At 45.9% G+C, this 23996-nt stretch overlaps 1 protein-coding gene across 2 annotated transcripts in view; it reads right to left on the bottom strand.

Moving 5' to 3' along the window:
- Kcnip3 (potassium voltage-gated channel interacting protein 3) overlaps positions 1 to 23996 on the bottom strand; it is a 97088-nt gene that overhangs the window by 2483 nt on the left and 70609 nt on the right. Inside the window, exons 3-8 of one of the 2 annotated variants that reach the window (XM_012952494.2) lie at positions 9425 to 9545; positions 8949 to 9018; positions 8641 to 8711; positions 1466 to 1573; positions 740 to 844; positions 54 to 116 (exon numbers count right to left, since the gene is read on the bottom strand). In XM_012952494.2, coding sequence (XP_012807948.2) covers positions 54 to 116; positions 740 to 844; positions 1466 to 1573; positions 8641 to 8711; positions 8949 to 9018; positions 9425 to 9545 — 538 coding nt within the window. Of the gene's footprint in view, positions 1 to 53; positions 117 to 739; positions 845 to 1465; positions 1574 to 8640; positions 8712 to 8948; positions 9019 to 9424; positions 9550 to 23996 lie in introns of both variants that reach the window. The other variant, XM_004651746.3, reaches the window with a different exon arrangement.

Here is a 23996-nt window from a genome sequence, read left to right as displayed (position 1 = left end):
GGACATACGGAGCCCACAGAGGACCCAGAGTCCAGTCCTCTGATGCCACCTACCTTCTGACAAGTCTCTAGAAACTCTTCAATGGTCACCACCCCATCCTGGTTCCGGTCCATTTTCTGCAATCCAAGCCACCCAGGGTTAGTAGTCAGTTCCCACCAGGGCTGGTCCTGACCCTTGCCGGAGGATGTTTCAGGGGAGGGATGGACTTCCCCAATCCAACCAGTCTTTCTGTTTCTGTTTTCTCAACCTCCCCCACTTGGCTACCCTTCCTAGCATCTCCCCAGGCGGTCTGCTTAGTGGCTTCCCTGACGTCCACCTGGGTTTATCATGGAGATACTTCCCAGCAGTCTCTCCATGATCACCTGACGGCCTCACCTGCAGGACATTAGCCAGGGTACCTGAGGCCCAGGGACTAGAGGCCAGTGAAAGTCAGAACCTTTGGTTCCTCCAGACTCTCAGCCCCTCACAAACACAGAGCACAGACAACCCGCTTGGTGGGGAGCGGGGCAGGTGTGCTGGAAACACGTTGGGAGACACCCCGACGCTCAGAGCACCTCAGCTTTGAGATGACGTCATGCTCACTGACATACAGCTTGGGTTTCATTCACCATTCAGGGAATTCTGATCCTCAGCCAGGATGGGAAGCCAAGTTGGACCTCCTGGGGTGAGGGGTGCTTAAGGACGGCAAATGGCTTGCTGCGGCTGCCTCTCTCCCAGTGTGGCCACGGCTCCTGCGCACCTCGAAGAACCTCTCCACGTGCTCCAGGGGTGCATCTTCCCGCAGGATGGGGTAGGTGTGGCGACCCATCATGTCGTAGATGGACTTCATGATGGCCAACATCTCCTGGGGGATAGAAGGCCACTTGAGTCCACTGTAGGGCCACCTGATAGTCTTAAGGGCTCCAGCAGAGGGCTGCCTCTAAGGCCCACGGGGAGCCAATCAGAAGAATCACGGAAGCTGGAGGAAGGCAAGCCTGGCTGCACTTCTCCACACAGCTGGCTTTTGACTCCCAAGCAAAGCTGGAGATAACTTCTTACGTGCCCATCTCCAAAACGTGAAGCTCTAACAGCTATTTCAGATAAAAAATCTTTGGGCCAAACCAAACTCTCGGTGGGGCCATGTGTTGAGGGCCCATCTGCCCCCTGCCTTAAAAGACCACCCTGCCTCTCCCTCTTCTGAGGAGCCAGGTCCAGAGTGCCCAGCTTTTCCACTATGTCTCTCCCAGACCCTCTCCACAAGCAAGGCTGACTGAAAACAGTTTTGGGCTGGATAAGGATGTATGACTTCTACTCTATACTAGGTGTACAGGACCCAGAGGCAGCAGGAGAACTTCCCGCAGATTGCTGTGTGCCAAGGTGAGACTGAGGGCTTCTAGGATAGCAGCAGCAGGAGAAGGGGAGACAGCAAGGTCGGGCATGGAGCGCAGGGGAGAAAGATGGGCAGGCAGTCCTGCCAACCCAGTACCTCTTTGGTGATATAACCATCCTTGTTAATGTCATAGAGATTGAAGGCCCACTTGAGTTTCTCATGGACTGTCCCTCGCAGCAGGATGGAGAGCCCGACCACAAAGTCCTACCGAGGAAAAGGTGGGTGAGTAGTGACAAACCAAAGCTGATATTCCATCTCCAGTCCACCGAAAGTCACACCTTCACAGGTGAGGGTCGTCCATGGCAGCGTGGTAGGTAGCATCCATTCAGGTTAACGCAGTGTGGGAGCATGTTTGTGTGTGACAGTGTGAGTTGTATGCCCTTGTATGTGGAAACATATGCTTAACTATGTGTAAATGTGGGAGTGAAGTACATGGTAGGATGGATGTGTGTGCACACACATGTACTGGAACGTGTGAGTGCATGGGAGGAAGTTGCATGGTAGCAGATAGTGATCTCAAATAAACAGACATCACTGTATCGTATCTCAAGACTCATTTTCTGCATTGCTGCTGTCAGAGAACACACAGGGTGCTCTTTTTATACAGGGATGCTTGACTGTTAGTTTGCTAAGCATCTGCATATTGACAGTGCTTGAAAACTTTCAGCTTAACATGTTACACTCATGAAGTTCAACTCCTGAATCAGGCCGGTGGGCTGCCATCACCTGTGGGGTATGACAGATGATGTCATGATTGTCAGGGGGGAACTGTGTTATTACACCAGTATGTGGAAATCAAGTCTTTCCTTCATCTTCTGGAAGGTTTGAGAGTTAACCCTTCCCTGCCCCATGAAGTCCTCTTAGGCTGTTTTGAAGAAGTGGCGGTCAGAGAATGGCCATGAGAGAGGAAAGCAGGTGAGGAAAGGACTCTGTTCCTGCTCCCATACTACATCCTGGCCACAAGGAAGTCTATGCCATGAGAAGGTAAGACCAAGGCAAACAAACAACTATTTGGAGGGAACAATTCAGTAAGGAAAACTAACAAAAAATTTGAGACAGAGAGGTTAGAAATTTTAAGAGGTTAGAACCTCTTAAAATAAGAACAGAATGTTTGGGCTGGAGAGAAGGCTCAGCAGTTAAAGGTATTTGCTTGCAAAGTCTGATGGCCCAAGTCAATTCCCCAGTACCTATTTAAAGCCAGATGCACAAAGTCATGCATGCATCTGGAGTTTTCAGGGGTGGGGGCTAGCACACCCATACTCATTCTCTCTTTGCCTCTTTCTCTCTCTCATAAATAAAAATTAAAAAGGAATAGAGGCTGGGTGTGGGCACACACCTTTAATGCCAACACTTAGGAGGCAAAGCTAAAAGGGTCAATGTGAGTTTAAGGCCAGCCTGAGACTACACAGTGAATTCTGGGCTGGAGGAAGACCCTACCTTGAATCTCCCCAAATAATAATAATAATAATAATAATAATAATAATAATAATAATAAATAAATAAAAAGGGATATGATGTTGTTTAAAAACAAAAGCAAAACAATCAGAGACCAGAAAGAGCTCCTCGGGATTGAAAATGGCAAAAGAAGGGCTGGAGGAGAGCATGGGAATGAGGCAGGCAGGAGCTGGAGAGCAGACAAGAGGGCATGGCCACTCAGGGCAGTCAACACCAGGAACAGCCAAAGGAAACGCAGAAAAGTGTGGCAAAGAAATCAGGAAGGTTTCCCAGAAAGGAAGGCTGAGCCCCCAAGCCCCTCTGATACCCCTGGCCTGGCACAGTGCGTAAAACCAGTGCAGCACAGCCCACAGGTACAGGTCACGGTGAAGTGCAGCTAAGCTGGCTGCCAAGAGAAGACCCACAAACTCCCAGAGAGAAAAGCAAAGCCAAATGGGAAAAACAGTCAATAGCAATCGTCCACCTATCCATCATCCATCAGGCTTCATGCACACCAGGCTGGAATCAGCGGGTGATGCCTGTTGAACTGCAGCCCTGGAAGAAGCCAACAGGGTAACTTCCTATGGGAGTTCATGGAGCAAGTGTGCACAGGATAAAAACAGTAAAGACACTCCCAGACACCCAGACCCTCCAAAGTTACCACCCACACATTCTTCCTATGAATGCTGCTGGGCGCTATGCCCCTGGACCAGAGCAAAGCCAGAGAGAGGAAGGTAAGGGATCCATATGTCAGAGAACATGACCTGAGGGAAAGGAGGAAGAGGGTCCCAAGGGGCACAGTGGAGCCTACGAAAGGGGCTTGTGCTTCAGGAGATGCCAGGCAAGAGGTTTAGACAAACAGAAGAGCCTGGTGTTGAAGAAATGAGGATGTCACAGACACCTGGCCAAGGGGAAATGCGATGGTTGCTACCAGTGGCTATCTGAATCTTGCAGTCGGCTGGTGGGGAATGGGAAAGGTGTATGTTCAGGGATACCCAGCTCACTGTGTATAAACTGGACATCCAAGAAGAGCCACAGAAACGTGTCACTAGGTAACACAGAAAGAAGCCATGACAATGGGCTAAAGCCAGAGGAAGAAGTCGCCTGCTATTTTTCCAAAGCATACCCTGTCAACCTGTTGAAATCATGAAAACATTTCATGGAGGAACAATGCGACATTTCTTGTTACTTTTAAAATATTTATTTACTTAAGGGGGCAGGGAGAGAGATAGAAAATGGGCATGTCAGGGCCTCTAGCCACTGCAAATGAACTCCAGGTGAGATCCACCTTGTGCATCTGGCTTTACATGGGTACGGGGTGATCGAACCTGGGTCCTTTGGCTTTGCCAGCAAGTGCCTTAACTGCTAAGCCATCTCTCCAGCCCCAATGTGTCATTTCTTATAACCCCAAGTGTGGGAAATGAGAAATACAAAAACGTGAGTGTGTGGGAGATTCAAAGTCATCTCTGAAGCCATGTCCCTTCCCCGTCCCAAACCCAGGGTTTCTTTGTGGGAGGCCAGGAGGTGTGGCATCTAACTTAGCACCCATCTTTCTCAGGTGGATCATGAGAAGATGCCAGCACCCTCCTCCTGTCTTGCCCTCATGCTGAGCCACACAGTCTGCTCCTAACAACAAGGGAATGTCCCTTTGGAGGGCCCCTTAGAATGCATTGGAGACATGACAGTACTAGGAGACAGTAGGTGGCGATGTCCCCTGAAAGGCCACTGGAGAGCTTCATTTGTAAACATGCCACAGAAGACCCCAAGTCCAGTCAGCCCAGGTCTAAATATATACTAGTTCTAAAAATTCCAGGCCACATGGCTTGGTAACTCCTTGATCTTAAATCCAGAGTGTAAGAGGCCTGTTACTTCCCCAGAGTTATGTGGCTATTCCCAAGGAAGCACCCAGGGCATACCAGGTTTCCAGGCCAAGACATCCCAAAGGTGAACGTAAGGATGACTGGCAAAGCCCACAGCAGTGCCCAGGGAGCTGGGTGGAGCAAATACAGGCCTGCCCTTAATAGCAGCATTCACATCATGGCCAGGGATGCCTGGCTTGACCAAAGGCATGGGAAGACGTTTACTGTCGGTCAGGTGAAAGGACAGCGAATCCACCATGTCCTTTATACACGCACTAGCCCCTATATTCCAAATAAGCAGCTTGGCCAATGCCATCTCCAGTCTGGGCAGCCTATTCATCTTAGGTCCCAGGAGATACCAACAGTTACAGAATGACTTGGAATGTCTTGTGAGGCTTTCGCAAGGTAATTTCGCTGAAAGGCCTGGTAGCATGTTGCTAGCAGATCCCGTGAGGAAAAGGGTAGGTGAGGTTTGCTAGTTTTGTTCATCCACTGTTGTTCTTATTTTGTTGAGTGAAGGGCAGTAATACTATTTTTTTCCCATACCAGCAAACTGTAACTAATAGTGTCTTGGGCTGGAGGGATGGCTTAGCTATTAAGGTGCTTGCCTGCAAAGCTAAAGGGCCCAGGTTCAATTCCCCAGAACACATGTAAGCCAGATGCATAAAGTGGGGCATATGTCTGGAGTTCTTTTGTAGTTGCTGAAGGCCCTACCATGCCCATTGGTCTCTTTCATTCTCTCTCTCCCTAAAATAAATAAATAAAATTAAAAAAAAATAGTATCTTGTCTCTATACATATGCAAAAGGATTGAGGTTATCATATGCACTGGTAAGCTGACTTGGTTTTCCATTTTAAGGGCACACGGAAGGTTCTGAGGCCCGGTGGTGAGTTGGCACAAATGTCTGCTGGTCCAGCTCTTACATACAGAGCTCTAGACCCCTGGTTCCTAACCTGGGATAAGTGAGGATAGGGCTGTGGGTATATGGGCCCCTTCTTTCCTGTAAAAGGCTTCCCAGACAAAATGTTGCAGTTAGGACTTCCCTGCAAGGATTCGGAATTTCACATGCAAAGAAGTACATGGGAGGCTCCACTAGAGACCCGTGCTGGGTGACTTGAGAAGGTGTCTGCAGAACTGCACCACAGCCCCCATCTCAGCCACTTCCACACCATCTGTCATCCCACCCCTTGTTTTAGGGGAGAGGAGGCAATAGCCACAAGAGAAGGATAACCAGGACCTTCCTGGCCCCTGCTCACAAGAGAACCAGCAAAGCTGACAGATCATCTCATTTATTTCTTTTTTTGTTTTGTTTTTTTTGAGGCAGGGTCTCACTCTAACCCAGGCTGACCTAGAACTCACTTTGGAGTCTCAGGGTGGCCTCGAACTCACAGTGATCCTCCTACCTCTGCCTCCCAAGTGCTAGGATTAAAGGCGTGCGCCACCATGCCTGGCATCATCTCATTTCTGAACAAGAGATGCTCTCACACTACATTCCCTCACCCTTCTCCCCAGAGGTCTCAGAGCCCTAGGTGGAAATACTAGAAACTGGACACAGCAGAGAAGGGGAGGCCACACAGTTCCCCATTAACTCCCTGTAATCACTGGATTTCCCATGTGTTATGGCTTTGGTATTCCAGGAGTTACTGAAAAGAAAAGAATGACAACACTGTTCACACAAGCTATGGCCCTCAGAGTCAGAAGAAGGGGGGCTGTGGTCACAAAGCCTGGCCTTAGCCTGGGTTCCCGGGCCCACTGGGTGTGTCATTGTGGCCGGCGCAGTATAAAAATAGCCCAGTGGCATTATTGACGAGTTATTATTACCCCAGTGCAGAGTGTTCGGGGGCTTTCTGAACTGTAAGCTTGCTGGACCGCTTTCCTGCTGGCCGCCCTTGGCCTTGGAAGCTGAGCTGGGCAGTGATCGATCAGGCTGGCTCTCACTGAGGTTTTCCTCTCTGAAGAGGTTTCAGCTTTTCCTTGCAGCTATTTTTAGGGGCCTGGGCTCCACAGATGGGGCCTCTCTCAAATGATCGTATGTGGCCAGGCCAGAGAGCAGACCTATAACACCACTGCCCGCACAGGGAGTCCAGCCCAGCCTCCAACCCCAGGTGTCTGCAGCAGTGGGGGAGTGCCTGCTTCTCCCTCCTCACCCCAGGAGCATTAGGATTTACTCATGGCATCTTGTTGAGGGGATCACCCAGAGGCCTCGAGTCTTCTCACTTTGTTTTCTGGATGCTTCTGGCCTGTTTGCTCAGGAACAGTGATAAATTCTGGGCACATGGGTTTGAAATGCCATCACTAAACCCTGACCTCTTTTAGATCCAGGTGTGGTGGCTCATGGCTATGATCGAAGGGCTAGGTGTAAATTTGAAGACAGTTCTAGGTACATACAGAGACCCAGGCTCAAAATAAAATAAAAAACTCACAAAAACCTTGATTCTCCCTCTTGGTGCACACCTGTGTGTGCATGTGTGTCTCATGTGTGTGTATGTGGAGGCCAGACATGAGGTGCCTTCCTTAATCACTCTATTTTACTGAGGCTGAGTTTGTCACTTGAACCCATAGTTCTCCAATTTAGCTAATCTAGCTAGCCATCTGTATGGTTTGATTTAGGTGGCGCCCATAGACTCAGGTGTCTGAATGCTAGGTTCCCAGCTGATGGAGATTTGGGAATTCACATCTCCCGGAGGCAGACTACTGTTAGGGGCGGGCTTATGGGTATTATAGCCAGTTTCCCCTTGCCAGTGTTTGGCACACTCTTCTGTCACTGTTGTTCATCTGATGTTGGCCAGGAGGATGTCCATCCTCTGTTCATGCCATCATTTTCCCCTGCCATCATGGGGCTTCCCCTAGAGTCTGTAAGCCAGAATAAACCCTTTTTGCCTTCAAGCTGCTCTTAGTTGGGTGATTTCTGCCAGCAATGTGAACCTGACTGCAACACCATCTCACCCTAGGGATCTCCTGTGTCTGCCTCCCATGCACTGGAATTACAGGTACCATCAGCCACACCAATCTGGCATTTACACGGGTGTTGGGGATATGAACTCTGGCCTTCATTCATTGTGGCAAGTATTTTACTGATTGAGTCCCTTTATTTTTTAAATATTTTTTTATTTTTATTTTTTATTAACAACTTCCATGATTATAAAAAATACCCCATGGTAATACCCTCCCTCCCCCCACTTACCCCTTTGAAACTCCATGCTCCATCATACCCCCTCCCCATCTCAGTCTCTCTTTTACTTTTGATGTCTTGATCTTTTCCTCCTCTTATGATGGTCTTGTGTAGGTAGTGTCAGGCACTGTGAGGCCATGGATATCCAGGCCATTTTGTGTCTGGAGGGAGCATGTTGTATGGAGTCCTGCCCTTTCTTTGGCTCTTACATTCTTTCCACCACCTCTTCCGCATTAGACCCTGATGTTTTTTAAGAATGCATATTTGGGCTAGAGCAAGACTCTACCTAAAATACCAAAAAAAAAAAAAAATTGCAAATTTGGGGCTGGAGAAATGGCTTGGAAGTTAAAGATGCTTGCTTGCAAAGCCTGAAGCCAGGATTCTACGCCCCAGTGTCCATATAAAGCTAGATGCACAAAGTGGCATATGGATCTGGAGTTCATTTACAGTGGCAACAGGCCCTGGAGCCCCCATTCTCCCTCTCTCCCTGGAATAATTTTTTTTAAAGAATACAAATTTGTTTTGGGTCACCACTACCCAGTGTGTACTCAGTTCCCTTGGCTTCCAGAGCTAGATGCAAATTTCCAGAATGTAAGAAGGATGAGTCTAAGGTGTCTGGACCCCCCAAATCCAGTTCATTGGCCAATGGACAGCAGCCTATTCATGTTCTGGGGGCCACACTGGTTCATTCCATCTAGAATAGAGCCTGACCCTCTCCACAGCCCCAGGAGGATGGCACTAGGGTGAGAAGACCATCTGGCAGATTGTAGGAACAGTGCACGTGGGAGGGGTCGGCAGGGACCTACCTCAAAGTGGATGGCCCCGTTCCCGTCGGCATCAAAGGCATTGAAGAGGAAGTGTGCGTAGGTGGTGGCATCTGGGGGCAGAAAGGAATAGATGGTTGGGGGGAGCTGCCTGGAAGCCTGCCTCCCCCGCCCCACCCAGCCCTGCCCAAAGGCTCTAGCTTCATCCTGGGCAAGAGCCCACATTCTTGTGGTTCAGAGGCAGCACAAGGCCTCAAGAAGGTAAGGGTGGCAAGGAGGGTATGGGTGGCAGTGGGGTCCCCTCCCTGGAAAAGGGTCGTAGCCCCGGGGAGGCTTGGCCTTGGACTCACCTCCCTGAGGGAAGAACTGCGAGTAAATGAGTTTGAAGGTGTCTTCGTCCACCAGGCCCGTAGGACACTCCTGCAGCGGGAAGTTGCCCCTCTCAGTTACCTTGGCCACCCCCACTTTGAGGCCTGACTTCACAGAGCTTCTCATTCTGGCCTCTGCTGGGCCACTCTAAGCCCCGGGCTGGGGAGGTCTGCACAGGGCAGGTGGGAGGAGAGGGAGGAGGAGGCTGGTCCACACACTCTCCTCCCTGGTAACAGCACCAATGCTAAGAGAGGAGCCATTATAGTGCCCAGGCATATCTGCCCCCACCCCCAGACTGCTCTCCCCCAAAATGTGAGTTCTGTAAAGGGCCCTTGCATGCTTAGTATGTACTAGAGAATTTTCTAGGTTTCCTGGCTCAGGGTCCCTCCTGCCTTGGAGGCAGGGACAAGAGGAGCAGGCTCTTCAGGACCTCCCCTGGGGACACAGGGGTACTCACGTTCTTGAAGCCCCGGTACAGGGACTGCAGCTCTTTCTTGGTGAACTTGGTTTGGGCCTGTAGCTGTTCCAACCCTTCTGGCTGGTGGCGTACTGTGGACAGCTCCAGCTCACTGTCACTGCTGTCTGGAGAACACAAACCCAGTGGGAGAGACATGCGGTGTGGGCCAGTACCAGGGCATGGCTGAATTAGGGCAAGGGGGAACGCTTCTTGCACAAACACCTTGTTCGGCCACACGGGCAGGGCACTGCGCACACAGAAGGGCGGTGGTGGAATGGCATGCTCAGAGTTGTTCCTTTTCTTCTGGATGTTTTGCTTCTCCATTCTTCCTGAGTTGGTCCTCCCCATTTGTGCCACCCTGAGCATGCCCACCCTTCAGCCACACAGAGGGAAGGGAGTGGGAGTGAGTTTTGTCAGAGAGAATGAAGAAGAGGAGATGGGAAGAAAAAAGATGAGAGAGCATTCATAGACTGCCTCCTTCCTGCAGCCCCTGCTGATCTCCCCAGAAAAGGGTCAGGCACCCCTCTTGGGCCCTCCCAGCCTGACACGCCACTGCTCAGTCACATTGGTGCAGGGGAGTTATTCCCATTTGGGTAGTATGTCACTGAACCTCCAGGGCCCAGATATTTTCTTTAAAAATGGTGCCTGACGGCTGGGGAGATGGCTTAGTGGTTAAAGCACTTGCATGCAAAGCCTAAGGACCCATGTTCCACTCTCCAGGTCCCACATAAGCCAGACATACAAGATGATGCAAGTGTATAAGGTCACACATAAGGTGGCACACGTGTCTGGAGTTCAATTGCTGTGGCTGAAGCCCTGGCACACCAATTCTCTCTCTTCCTTCTCTCTCATAAAGGTGTGTACCACCTTGCCCAGCTCCCCCCCCAAAAAAATAAAAGATTAGCTGGGTATAGTATTGTACACCTTTAATCTCAGCACTAGGGAGGCAGAGGTAGGAGGATCGCCATGAGCTGGAGGCCACCCTGAGACTACATAGTGAATTCCAGGTCAGCTTGAGCTAGAGTGAGACCCTACCTCGAAACGCCCCCTCAAAAAAAACCAAACAAACAAAAAAAAAAGGATTTGTAGCTTTCAAAATGTGCTTGATCATTTCACATAGACAATAGCTGCAGACCTTCTTTTGATATTAGCAAAACACTTTTTACCACCAAACAGAAGTAAAAACTTAAATGAAAAAGAAATTACAGATGATATTGGTAGAAAACAATATGTGCAACTAGGACTTGTGTAATAAATTACTATTATTGATTAAAAAGAAAACCAGTACCCGAGTCTGGGGAGGGGACCAGCCTGACCTGAGCTCAGCTTTAGCACCCACATTAAATGCTGGGCATAGCCGCAGATGCCTGCAATCCAGATACTGGGGAGGAAAAGACAGGAGGTTCCTGGGGCTCGCTGGCTAGCTAGTCTAGCCAAAGGGATGAACTCCAGGTTCAATGAAAGACCCTGTCTCAAAAGCTAAAGTGAGCTGGGTGTGGTGGTGCATGCCTTTAATCCCAGCACTCAGGAGGCAGAGGTAGGAGGATCACTGTGAGTTTGAGGCCACCCTGACATTGCATAGAGAATTCCAGGTCAGCCTGAGTTAAAGTGAGACCCTACCTTGTAAAACAAAAACAAAAACAAAAACAAAAACAAACAAACAAACAAAAAACTAAAGTGGAGAGTGAGGGAAACATCTGATGTCAACTTCTGACCTCTGCCTTTGTGTGTACACACACACACACTTTCATATACACTAGCCCATACACATATGAACAAATATACACATGCACACTGCACATACACACACATACAATAGTCAAAAACAGCACTGGAATGTGTGAACCATGACTGCCTCTGTGGAGTATGTGGGAGTTTTGGTGTCTTTTCTATTTCTGATATTTTCCCTAAATTCCTTTGGAGTGGCATGTGTCACTTTCACAGAATGGTGAAAGCCGCAGACAAGCGCGCACCGAATGCCCATTCCTTGTGGGCAGCACGGTCTTCCATTAGAGCACTTCATCGACCCACTGACACAGATAAATGCCCAAGTCCTGCTGTGCCACCAACCGTGCACGACCAAGCAAGTTACACCTCTCTTCCTGCAAGGGGGTGCCCTTCAGGGGCAGCCTCCCTGCACCACTCTGCCTGTGCTCACTTGCCCCAGCGGGGCTGAGGCTCAGGGCTTGGTGGGTCAAAACTGCTTCATGCCTAGTCTCAAAAGCACCCAGCTGTTTCTCTGGCCCATGCACATACCCCGGCTCCCATGTGGAGACTTCATGTCTTACATCATTAGGTGACTGGTTCCTCCTGCCCATCATCCCCAAGCTCCTCTCAGTCTACCTGCCGACCTACCTGTGTGTCTCTGTCCTCACCTGTGCTGCATCCCTGTGTCTCTGTAAAGGCAAACCACCGGCCCCGCTCTGTGGGCAGCGGGCTTCTCTTCACTACTCAACCCAGAACTCTAGCCATTGTCATCACCAGTTGACGTGTGTGCGTGTGTGTGCGTGTGTGAGAGAGAGAAATGGGATTTGAATCTAGGGCCTCAGACCTGCTGGGCAAGTGCTCTAACCACTTAGATATACCTCTAGCCCTGGGCATCCCACTAGATCTGGCAGTCCTTAATCAAATAACATCTAGGTGAGCAATGTGTGTACCAGCAATGTCACTCAGGTAAATGCCCCCAGCTCAGGACACCTTACAAGGGGAAACTACACACAACTGGCTGGTCTACCACAGCAGGATAAGCAGGCAAAATAAACCAGAGAGACCCCAGGAACAGCCATGCACTGGGTAATGTAAACAGAGCAACACAGATGTATGTCGAAAAGGCTTTCCTCTAAGAGGCACAGTTTCTGACCGGGTGAAAAACAAAACCCTGTCTTATGCTATATAAAGATACCCTGAATACAGAAGCACAGGCTGACTTGTAGTCAAAAAGGTGAGACGGATAAAAATGGTGGAAATTTCATGATCAGACACAATGACTTCATCCAGAAGACAGGGTGACCTGAACTACGCAGAACACTTTGTAAGGGCTTTAAAATACTCAAAGCAAAAAGAATTCAAAACTAAAGGAAGAAACAGATAAACCACATTCATAGTTGAGATTTTAACATCCCCTTTCAGTAAATTGCACAAGCAGATATAAAAGATTCAGAAACCACTACCAACCAATCTGATCTAATTAATATTTATAGAATACTATGCAATGATTGTAGAATACACATTATTTTTAAGAGAACATTCTGTAGTTACCACAATATACCAGATTCTGGGACATAAACAGACCCTGACCACAATGGTAGTAAATTAAAATTCAAAATAACAAAATATCCAGAAAAATCTCAAATGTTCATAAATGAAACAATATACTTCTAACTAAGGCCACAGACAACAATTTTCCAGGTGAATTTTGAGCTGAGTGACAGTGAAAACAGCACAGAAAAATTTGCTGAGTACAAGAGAAGCTATGCTTAGAGCTTTAAGAGGCCTCCATTAGAAAGGAAGACAAGAGCTGGGCACAGTGGCTCATACCTGTGATCCCAACATTCAAGAGACAGAGGAAGGAGGATTGCTGTGTGTTCCAGGCTAGCCTATACCACAGGGACATCCTGTCTCAAAAATAAATAAATAATTAAAAACTTTAAAAAGAAAAGAAAATGTGCAAAACCAATAACACAGACCTCTAGATCTAAGCTTTTCAAAATTTAGCAAAAAACAACAGGACAAATTAAGTTCAAAGTAAGTGGACAAAAGGACACAATAAAAATAAGAGTAGAAAAAATAAATAAGAGTAGAGCCAGGTGTGGTAATTTGAACCTGTAATCCCTGCCTGAAGAGCCTGAGGCAGAAGGCCTTCCCAAAGTTTGAGGCCAGCCTGGGCTACATAGTGAGTTCTGTAGTTTCTTATAAAGCGAAAACATACATCAGCCTTATGGCCAGAGTTACACAGGATAGGTGAAGATAAATCTGTAAAAATACTTGTACTTGTACAACTTATTCTTAATCGTGTTTCCAGTTACAAGACTGAAAACTACTCAATCAACAGAAGTATGGAAATGGGGTACATTAATTATAAAGGAATGTGAATCTTTTTGTTTGTTTGTTTGTTTGTTTGTTTGAGGTAGGGTCTCACTCTAGCTCAGGCTGACCTGGAATTCACTATTTTGTCTCAGGGTGGCCTCGAACTCATGGCAATCCTCCTACCTCTCCCTCCCAAGCACTGGGATTAAAGGCGTGCGCCACCATGCCCAGCTGTGATCATTTTAAAACAAGAATGATCGACAAAAATTTGAGCACGGAGGCATGCACCTATAATCCCAGAGCTAGGGAGGCAAAGGTAGAAGGATTTACTAGGACTTACGAGCCAGCTAGTCTAGCCAAATTAGTGAACTTTAGGTTCAATGAAAGACCTTGCCTTAAAAAATAGGGCAGAAGGAGCTGGCTCGGCACTTGCTTGTAAAGCCTGAGGACCTGGGTTCAATTCCCTAGCACCTGACATAAATGTAGATACTCACTGCACGCATGCATGCATCTGAAGTCCATTTGCAGTGGAAGAGGCTTTGGTGTGCTCATTCTCTCTCAAATAAGAATATTTTTTGAGGGTTGAAATGGACTAATTGGCGGAAAAAGAGGTTTACTGGAAAGGGGGACATGGGTGGAGAGACAACAGAAGGTAGTGGGAGGAGAGTATGATCAAAATACATTATGTGGGGCTGGAGAGATGGCTTAGCGGTTAAGCGCTTGCCTGTGAAGCCTAAGGACCCCGGTTCAAGGCTCGGTTCCCCAGGTCCCACGTTAGCCAGATGCACAAGGGGGCGCACACATCTGGAGTTCGTTTGCAGTGGCTGGAAGCTCTGGCGTGCCCATCCTCTCTCTCTCCCTCTATCTGTCTTTCTCCCTGTGTTTGTCACTCTCAAATAAATAAATAAAAAAATGAACAAAAAAATATTTAAAATTAAAAAAAGGCCTGCACCATCACGCCAGGCTGTTTCATTATTAAAAAAACTACATTATGTGTATGTATGAATATTGTCAACAAAAGGGTTTTTTATAAGTCTGTTGTTGGGGTGGGTTTCTGGGTGTTCTAGCCAGCTCCCCCTTGCTAGAATCTGGCTCACTCTCCTGCTGCTATTTTCACCTGTGGCAGAGGTGATGTCCAGCCTCTGCTCATGCCATGTCTTCCCTGCCATCATGAAGCTTCTCCTTGAGACTATCAGCCAAAGTAAAAATTCAAAGGGGGTAGGAGTAAGTGACTAAGGAGACACCTGACACTGACCTGTGGCCTCCATACACATGTACATATATGTGCACATCACACAATACACATGCAGAAAAAGAATGATCCACTCACATATGCAACAACACAGAGAAAATTTTATGCTGAGCAAAAAAATGCCAGACGGACAAAAGTTTACGCGGATTCCAGTTCAAGTGTTCCAAGGCGGGCAACCCCAATACCATCATGATAGAAAGCGGTGCAGCAGGCAGCTGCCGAGAACTGTCAGCACTCGCCGAACAAAGTACTTTCTTTTTTTTTTTTTTTTTTTGAGGCAGGATCTCTCTCTAGCCCATGCTGACCTGGAATTCACTATGTACTCTCAGGCTGGCCTAGAAGTCACAGTGATCTTACCTCTGCCTCCTGTGCTGGGATTAAAGACGTGCACCATGCTCAGCTCAAAAAGCAGTTTTTTAAATCAAACATTCTGGCTTGGGGAGATAGCTCCGTGAGTAAAATCCTTGCCATGTAACCAGGAGGACCTGAGTCAAATCCCTAGAATCCACATAAAAATGTCTGGTGTAGGCCAAATGAGCCAATGGGTGCAATAGTGGTACATCTGTCATGGTGGAAACCAACTGCCCTACAATTGGTCTGGAGGCCCGCTCCATGGGGGGGAAACACATCCCTGATACTGAAAACTTAAAACAGGGGTAGTATGAGCCCTAGGGGTGTAACGTTTGCTGATGTCTGGAAAAATGTATATACTATGCTTATCAAACTGCCCAGTAAGCACTTCTCTTAATATTTATACCCTTATATTAATTAATGCTACTCTCACTTTGGGTAGAGAATCTTCTCTTTTCAGATGGCAGTGACCTTGGGATGACTCAGAAGGTATCATAGTGCTGGAAAGAAGTGACTGGAGTACTGAGTAACATCTTAATCACACCCTCCAAGGCTCAGGGTCTAATGTGGAAGAGGTGGTGGAAAGAATGTAAGAGCCAAAGGAAGGGTAGGACTCCTTACAACATGCTCCCTCCAGACATAAAATGGCCTGGATATCCTTGACCTCATAGTGCCTGACACTACCTACACAAGACCATTAAAATATTAAAATAAAGAAGAGACTGATTGAGATGGGGAGGGGATATGATGGAGAATGGCATTTCAAAAGGGAAAGTGCAGGAGGGTAGGGAGGGTATTACCATGGGATAGTTTTTATAATCATGGAAGTTGTTAATAAAATAAATAAATAAATATCTGGTATAATACATGTACTTGTAATCTCAACACGAAGGAGGCAGAGACAAGTGGATCCCTGGACCTCACATTGGCCAGTGAGTCTGGCATAGCTGGCAAGTTCCAGGCCAGTGAGATATCCTGTCTCAACAGAAAAACAGGGTGGGGACTAGGGAGATGGCTCAGTGTGGTGAAATGGTGTGGTGGCTTGAATAAGATGCACCCCTCATAAACTCATGCTTTGCATGTTTGGTCCCCAGCCGATGGCAGTTTGGGAGGTGGAGCCTTGCTGAAGGAGGTGTGTTTCTGGGGATGGGATATGGAGTGTTATAGCCATCTCCCTTTTGCCAGAGCTCAGCTCACTCTTATTACTGTTTTAGACCTGCTGTGGCAGAGGCGATATCCAGCCTCTGTTCATGCCATGCTATCCCCTGCCATCATGAAGCTTCCCCTTGAGACTGAAAGCCAAAATAAAAACTTATCTCCCATCAGCTGCTTTTGGTTGGGTGCTTTGTCCCAGCAATGAGAAGCAAACTCCAACAAGCAGTAAACATGAGACCCTGCTTCAAAGGAGAAGAAAGAATGACACCCAAAAGTTGTCCTCTGACCTCCACATGCTCTATGTGGCATGTGAGTACCTGCACATGCACACACACATACACACACATGTGGATGATGCCTAAAGAACAAGACCTTAAGTTGTCCTCTGGTGCTCACACACATACACACATGTGCATCCACACACACACACACTAAAAAATTTCAAAACTTAGGGCTGGCTTAGCAGTTGCCTGTGAAGTCTAAGGACCCATGTTCAACTTTCTAGATCCCACATAAGCCAGACACACAAGGTGACACAAGCACACAAGGCTGCATGTGCCCATAAGATGGCACACGCATCTTGGGTTTGATTGCGCTGGCTAGAGGCCCTGGCATGCCAATTATCTCTCTTTCTCTCTGTGGTGGTTTGATTCAAGTGTCCCCCATAAACTTAGGTGTTCTGAATGCTAGGTTTCCAGCTGATGGAGATTTGGGAATTAACATGTCTGAAGGCAGTGTATTGTTGGGGGTGGGCTTATAGGTATGATAGCCAGTATACCCTTGCCAGTGTTTGGCAAACCTCCTGTTGCTATTGTCCACCTTATGTTGGGCAGGAGTGATATCCACCCTCTATTCATGCCATTGTTTTCCCCTGCCATAATAGAGCTTCCCCTAGAGTCTGTAAGCCAAAATAAACCTCCCCACCCCCAAATCTGCTCTTGGTTGGTTGATTTTTGCCAGCAATGTGAACCTAACTGCAACTGTAATGTTGGTACTAAGGAGTGGCGTCATATGCTGCTAGACACCTGTGTGGCTTTGGCCTTTTAGAGCTGATTTTTCAAGAGGAATGTGGATGAATTTGAAACCTTGGCCTCAGAGATGCCTTGCAGTGCTGTAAGTACAGCTTGATGGACTATTCTGGTCAGAGTTGAAAGATCTGAATTCAGTAAGTACTATGGACTCTGAGGTTTGGCTTGTGAGTGTGAGAAAGAGCTTTGCTTGGACTAGGCTAGAAGCAGTTTGTGTGAGAAGCTTGCTGTTATGCCCATGTCCTGAGAAGTTGTGCAAGGTTGCTTTGTGAAGAAATGGACTGGTATGAGCAAAGGGATATGGCACAGAAAGAAATCTTTAGGCCAAAACTGCTGCCTGTTCAGCTGCAATTGCATGAGAAAGTACAACCTCTGAGATTGGGCCAGCTGACCTGCACTGGGGCAACTGGAAGAATGTAGACTCTTTTGAAGGAGCCTGAGTGCTCAAGGAGTGTCCTGTTCTTCAAAGTCTGCTTTATTCCCCCCTGGATTAACAAATTGGCACCCTACCTGGTATTGTGGAGTATAAGAAATGCAGGAAAGAAAGGGTCATTGAATTTGCAACACGGTCTTGTGTTTTGGAAACAGCCATGGACAGTGTGAAGCAGGTTTGCTGGATGCCTCCGCAGGGACCCAGTGGGGCCATGAGGATGGGCCATGGGTTGCAGTAGAGATCCAGTGGAGATGCTGGGACCACGAGATGGCTGCTAAGGAGAGCTGCCAGCCCTGCATGAAGTTTTCCAGGACTGTGAGTAACCTAGCTGGACAGGCAGAATTGGAACTCCAGAAACTGGTTGCTGGTTAGAATTATCGGACTAAAGATATTTGTCACTGACTATAGTTGCTGGACTTGGAGCTACAGAGTTTGATGCTTGCCCTGATTGTTTTAAATCTTGTATTGGTTGAACATTTCTTTGCTATGCCCAATGCCATCTTTTGCAGTGTGAATGTTTATTCTGTACCACTATGGGGTTTTTGGTATATTTTTTGGTACTGTGGCTTAGTTAAAAGATCTTGGACTATGGGAATGTTTGAATTGGATTGATAAAAACTATGGGGACTTTTAGATTGGACTGGATACATTATATTTTGCATCATGTATGGTTATCAGTTTATGGGGGCCAGGGGCAGAATGTGGTGGTTTGATTCAGGTGTCACCCATAAACTTAGGTGTTCTGAATGTTAGATTCCCAACTGATGTAGATTTGGGGATTAACACCTCCTACAGGCAGTGCATTGTTGGGGCTGGATTATTGGTATGATAGCTAGTGTTTGGCATACTTTCCTGTTGCTATTGTCCACCTTATGTTGTGCAGGGGGTGATGTCCACCCTCTGCTCATGCCATCATTTTCCCCTGCCATCATGGAGCTTCCCCTTGAGTCTGTAAACCAAAATAAACCTTTTCCCCAAAAGCTGCTATTGTTCAGATGATTTCTGCCAGCAATGCGAACCTGACTGCAATACTCTCTCTCTGTTTTTTTTTTTTTTTTTTTGGTTTTTCAATCATTCTAGCCCAAGCTGACCTGGAATTCATGATGTCTCACGGTGGCCTCTAACTTATAGCAATCCTTCTATCTCTGCCTCCCAAGTGCTGGGATTAAAGGTGTATGTCACCATGCCCAGTTCTCTCTCTTTCACTCCTTCTCTCTTTGATTAAAAAAATATTTTTTAAAAAAATCACAAAATTAGCTGGATGTAGTGGCACATGCCTTTAATCCCAGCACTTGAGAGGCAGAGGTAGGAGGATCTCCATGAGTTCAAGGCCACCCTGTGACTACATAGTGAATTACAGGTCAGCTTGGGCTAGAGTGAGACCCTACCTCAAAAAAAATTTACAAAACTAGGGTTGGAGAAATGGCTTAGTGGTTAAGGGTGCTTGCTTGCAAAGCCTAATGGCCCAGGTTCTATTCTGCAGTACCCACAAAAAGCCAGATGCCCAAAGGTGGCACATGTATCTGGAGTTTGTTTACAGTGGCAGATGGTTCTGATATTTCTCCCTCTACTTGCAAATAAATAATCTTTTAAATCTTAAAATAAAATAGAATCAAACATTCTAATATGATAACCCAAACCATACTAATTTGATATTTACATGTTGAGAAAGAATAGAAAAATATGAAGTCTTTATTTTCCATAATGAAACTATTTTGTTTCTGTAAGATGAGGAAAGCTTGTATATGTATATGTTTACTGTAATTGACACCATACAATAGCCTTGAGTCTGAGGTGAGGTATTTTAGTCAGCATTGTTTGGCCATGATAGCATGTGCAGTTTACATGATATGTTAAGGTTGCAAGGAAGTTGTGCAATGTAACATGGGTGAGCACTGCCAGAAACACTCCAGATTCATTATGTGCCTGATTTTGGATTAATTGTTGGCCACTGTGCATTCAGAAAGTTTTGCCATTGTCAGATTTTTCAGGATCACCCTTCCCGTATTCAATTACTCAACCCTACATGGGGTTACCTCTCACCATTTAAGAAGCTTTGCTCTAGACCTATGGACAAAGTAAACACAAACCCACTTAAAGCCTAAAATAAGGTCTATGAAGATCAAAGGGGGTTTCCACTTATTTACCATGTAACAAACTAAAAGTCAACAGCATTTATTTCAAGACAGTAGAGCTGGGGAGATGGCTCAGCAACTAAAGACTCCTGCTGGCCTAGGTTCAATTTTCCCAGTACCCATGTAAAGCCAGATACACAAGGTGGTGTGTGGGTCTAGAGTTTGTTTGCAGTCACTACAGTCCCTGTTGTTCCAATATTCACCCAGCCTTCCTTCCTCCCTCCTTCCTTCCCTCCCTTGTTCCCTATCTCTCTTCCTTCTTCTCTTTCCCCCTCTCCTTCCCTCTTTGCTCACAAAAAAGTAATGTAGATTTTTTAAAAAACAATATAATTCATATTCCTATAAATTATCTATAATTCATTGTGTCCAACATAGAATAATAAATTAATGTAAGAGACTGAACTGTAAATCATTTTTGTTAAAGAATAATTAAAAAACATGAGAAGAGCCAGGTGTGGTGGCACGTACTGTAATCCCAGCACTTGGGAGGCAGAGGTAGGAGGATTGCTGTGAGTTTGAGGCCACCCTAAAACTACATAGTGAATTCCAGGTCAGCCTGAGCTAGAGTGAGACCTTACCTTGGAAAAAAAAAAAGACATGAGAAGAAACAGGAAAATATAACAAAAATCAAGGAACTATGAAATGAGCAGAATAACTAGATTTTATTATTAGAATTATTAGAGAAGACATTAAAACAACAATTATCAACTGAGCATGGTGGCACAAGCTTTTAATCTTAGCACTCAGAAGTCTGAGGTAGGAGGATTGCTATGAGTTCGAGGTGAACCTGAGCTACAGAGTGAGTTTCAGAGCACCTGGACCTCAAAAATAAAGGAAAGCAAAAACACAACAATTATCAGCATATTTAAATAAAGATGGGACTCTTAGTAGAAAAACAAAACTATAATAAAGGAACCAACTAGGGGCTAGAAAAATAGATTAGTTGGGCTGGAGAGATGGCTTAGCGGTTAAGCGCTTGCCTGTGAAGCCTAAGGACCCTGGTTAGAGGCTCATTTCCCCAGGACCCACATTAGCCAGATGCACAAAGGGGCACACGCATCTGGAGTTTGTTTGCAGTGGCTGGTGGCCCTGGCGTGCCCATTCTCTCTCTCTCTCTTTCTCTCTGTCTGTTGCTCTCAAATAAATAAATAAAAATAAACAAAAAAATTTAAAAAATAAATAAAATAGATTAGTTATCTGAGTGTTTACCTTGCAAGCATGAAGACCGAAGTTCGATCTCCAGAATCCATGAAAAAAAAAATTTAAAACCAGGCATGATGGCAAGTGCTGGTTATCCCAGCACTGAGGAGGGGGAGACAGACTGATCCCTGAGGCTCACTGGACAACCATTCCAGTCTCTCACTGGCCAACTAATCCGGTAGCTCACCGGACAGCTACTTGAATCTCTCACTGAACAGCCACTGTCGTCGCTCACTAGACAACCACTCTAGTCTCTCTGTGACTAACCTATCTAGTCGCTTGCTGGCCAACCACTTTAGTCTACTTGGCAAGTTCAGGCCAGTGAGAGATCCTGCATCAAAAACTGAACAAGTGCCTGAGGGCCACCACGACATACACCCATGCTCTCACATATACCTACAGACATATAACATGAATGTATATATCTAACTCCACAAAGAACCTACTCGACTTTCTGAACACAACAAAAGCAACCTCTAAGGTTAATACTTCACTTGAGGATAATATGGACCACTTAATTCTCCAAAAGGTTGTACGTCACAGAACAGGTTAGTGAGCTTAAAGGTGAATCAGGATGATGCAAATTGAAAACACAGAGAAAGAACTTTGACATTCACACACAGCATCTCAATGGCGATATCATACAGTCCAATACATTGTCCTCAAAATGCCTAAAGCAGAGGGAAGCTAAGATGTTTTATAATATAATGGCCAAGGTAGGCCCAAATTTGTTCGAAATATCAATTACAGGTCTAAGAAACAGTGGACTCTGAGGACAAATGAAAAGAAAATGCAATTTACCAACATCATGGTCAAACTGGTGAAACCAGAGGCACTTTAGCCTTTGTTTGTTTTAAACAGGGTCGCTGTAAGTAGCCCAGACTGACCTTGAACTTTTGATCTTCCTGACATCACCTCCCAAGTGCTGGGATTACAGGCATGGACCACCGTGCCTGATGGCTTTGTGTGTGTACATAGTGTGCATGTGTGTGTGTGTTCGTGTGTGTGTATGAGTATAAGCACATGTGTGGAAGGCAGAGGACAACTTTTGGGGGTCAATCTTTGCCTTCCACCTTATTTTGAGGCAGGGTCTCTCACTGTTCACTGCTCCACTTTCCAGACGGGCTTATGGTGTGACCTTCTGTCTCTGCCACCCTTCTTGGTGCAAGCCTGCTGGAATTACAGATGCTTGTTATAGCATCCAGCTTTTTAAAAAAAGAAGAATTCTAGGGACATAAACTCAGGTATTCAAGCTTGTACAGCAAGTGTTTTATTCACTGAGCCATTTCCCCAGTTACAATACCCTTTCTAAAATAGTGTTTGTTTGTTGGTTTGTTTTTCCTTTTGCAGTGTTGAAGACTGAACCAAGAGTCACACACCTGCTGGGCAAGTGCTCTGTCACTAAGCTATAACCCCAAGAAGAGGAAATCTTAAAAGTAGCCATGGGAGAGGCTGGAGGGATGGCTCAGCAGTTAAGGCTCTTGCCTGTAAAGCTTAAGAACCCAGGTTTGAGTCCCCAGTACCCACATAAAGCCAGATTGCACAAAGTGTCACATGCATCTGGAGTTTATTTGCAACGGCTAAAGGTTCTGGTGTGTCCTTCCCCCTCCTCTCTCGCTCTCAAACAAGTATTTATTTTTACTTACTTATTTGACAGAGAAAAGAGAAGGGGGGAGAGAGAGAGAGAATGGGCATGCCAGGGCCTCCAGCCACTGCAAATGAACTCCAGATGCATGTGCCACCTTATATATCTGGCTAACGTGGGTCCTGGGGAATCAAACCTAGGTCCTTTGGCTTTGCAGGCAAACACCTTAACCACTAAGCCGTCCCTCCAGCCCAATAAATAATTTCTTTAAAGTAGCCATGAGAGGTCAGGCATGGTGACACATGTCTTTAATCCCAGCACTGGGTGGCAGAAGAAGTAGAAAGACTGCCAAGAGTTCAAGGCCAGCCTAGGGCTACAGAGTGAGTTCCAAGTCAGCCTATGATACAGTGAGAACTTACCTCCAAAAATAACAAGAACATATCCAGGGAAGAGAGGGAAGTGGATAGAACATCAGAAAAAAGGTTTACTTCTTGTGGGAAATGGTGGAGATGAAAACAATGCAAACAATCCTTTGACTTGTTCAAAGGAAAAATATCTAAGCTAGAGTCTTTTATCTAGTGAAAATATCCTTCAAAAGGGAGGGTAAAATAATGGCATAAAGGAAATTTATTGCCAACAGAACTGAACTATAAGCAATATTAAAGGAAGTGCTTTAATATATAAGAAAATGGAAATTCAGATCTGCAGGAAATAAAGGGAAGCTAAGAGGAAATATTGTGAACTGAATCTGTATGAAAAGTATTAAAATTTAAGAGATATACCTAAATTGGCACTTAAAGTGAAATCTAAGCAGTAGACACTTATTTTAGAAAAGGAAAAAGTTTTAAGTAAATAATATAAACTCCTACTTTAAGAGACTGAAACAGAAGAGTGAATACAAAGCAAGCAGAAAGAAGGAAGCAGGAACATGAGAGGAGAATCGATGACATTGAAAATAAAAATCCAGAATATCAAGGAACCAAAGGATGGTCCTTTGAAAACAACAAATTTGATATAATTCTAGCAAGAATTTTTTAAAAAGTAGGATATCAGGAATGAAACAGTAAAAAATATAAACCTATAAGACAATAAAAGAAAATATTACATATAACTTTAGACATAAATGCCTTAATTTTGTTAAAACAGACAAATTCCTCAAAAATCACAAACTATTCATATTCACCCAAGGTGAAAACCAGTCAAACAGTCCCAGCTGATATTACTCATAAACATAGATACATAATTTTCAACATAATATTAGCAACTTGAATCCTTGAATGTGATAAAAGAATAATCCAGACCATCATAAGAGGAGGAAAAGATCATGACATCAAAAGTAAGAGAGACTGGTTGAGATGGAGAGGGGGCATGATGGAGAGTGGAGTTTCAAAGAGGTATGTGGGGGAG

This window comes from Jaculus jaculus, chromosome 4, assembly GCF_020740685.1.
Source record: "Jaculus jaculus isolate mJacJac1 chromosome 4, mJacJac1.mat.Y.cur, whole genome shotgun sequence".
Taxonomy (NCBI): domain Eukaryota; kingdom Metazoa; phylum Chordata; class Mammalia; order Rodentia; family Dipodidae; genus Jaculus; species Jaculus jaculus.
The sequence above is the reverse complement of the archived record's forward strand: the minus strand, read 5'-3'. Positions and strand labels throughout refer to the sequence as shown.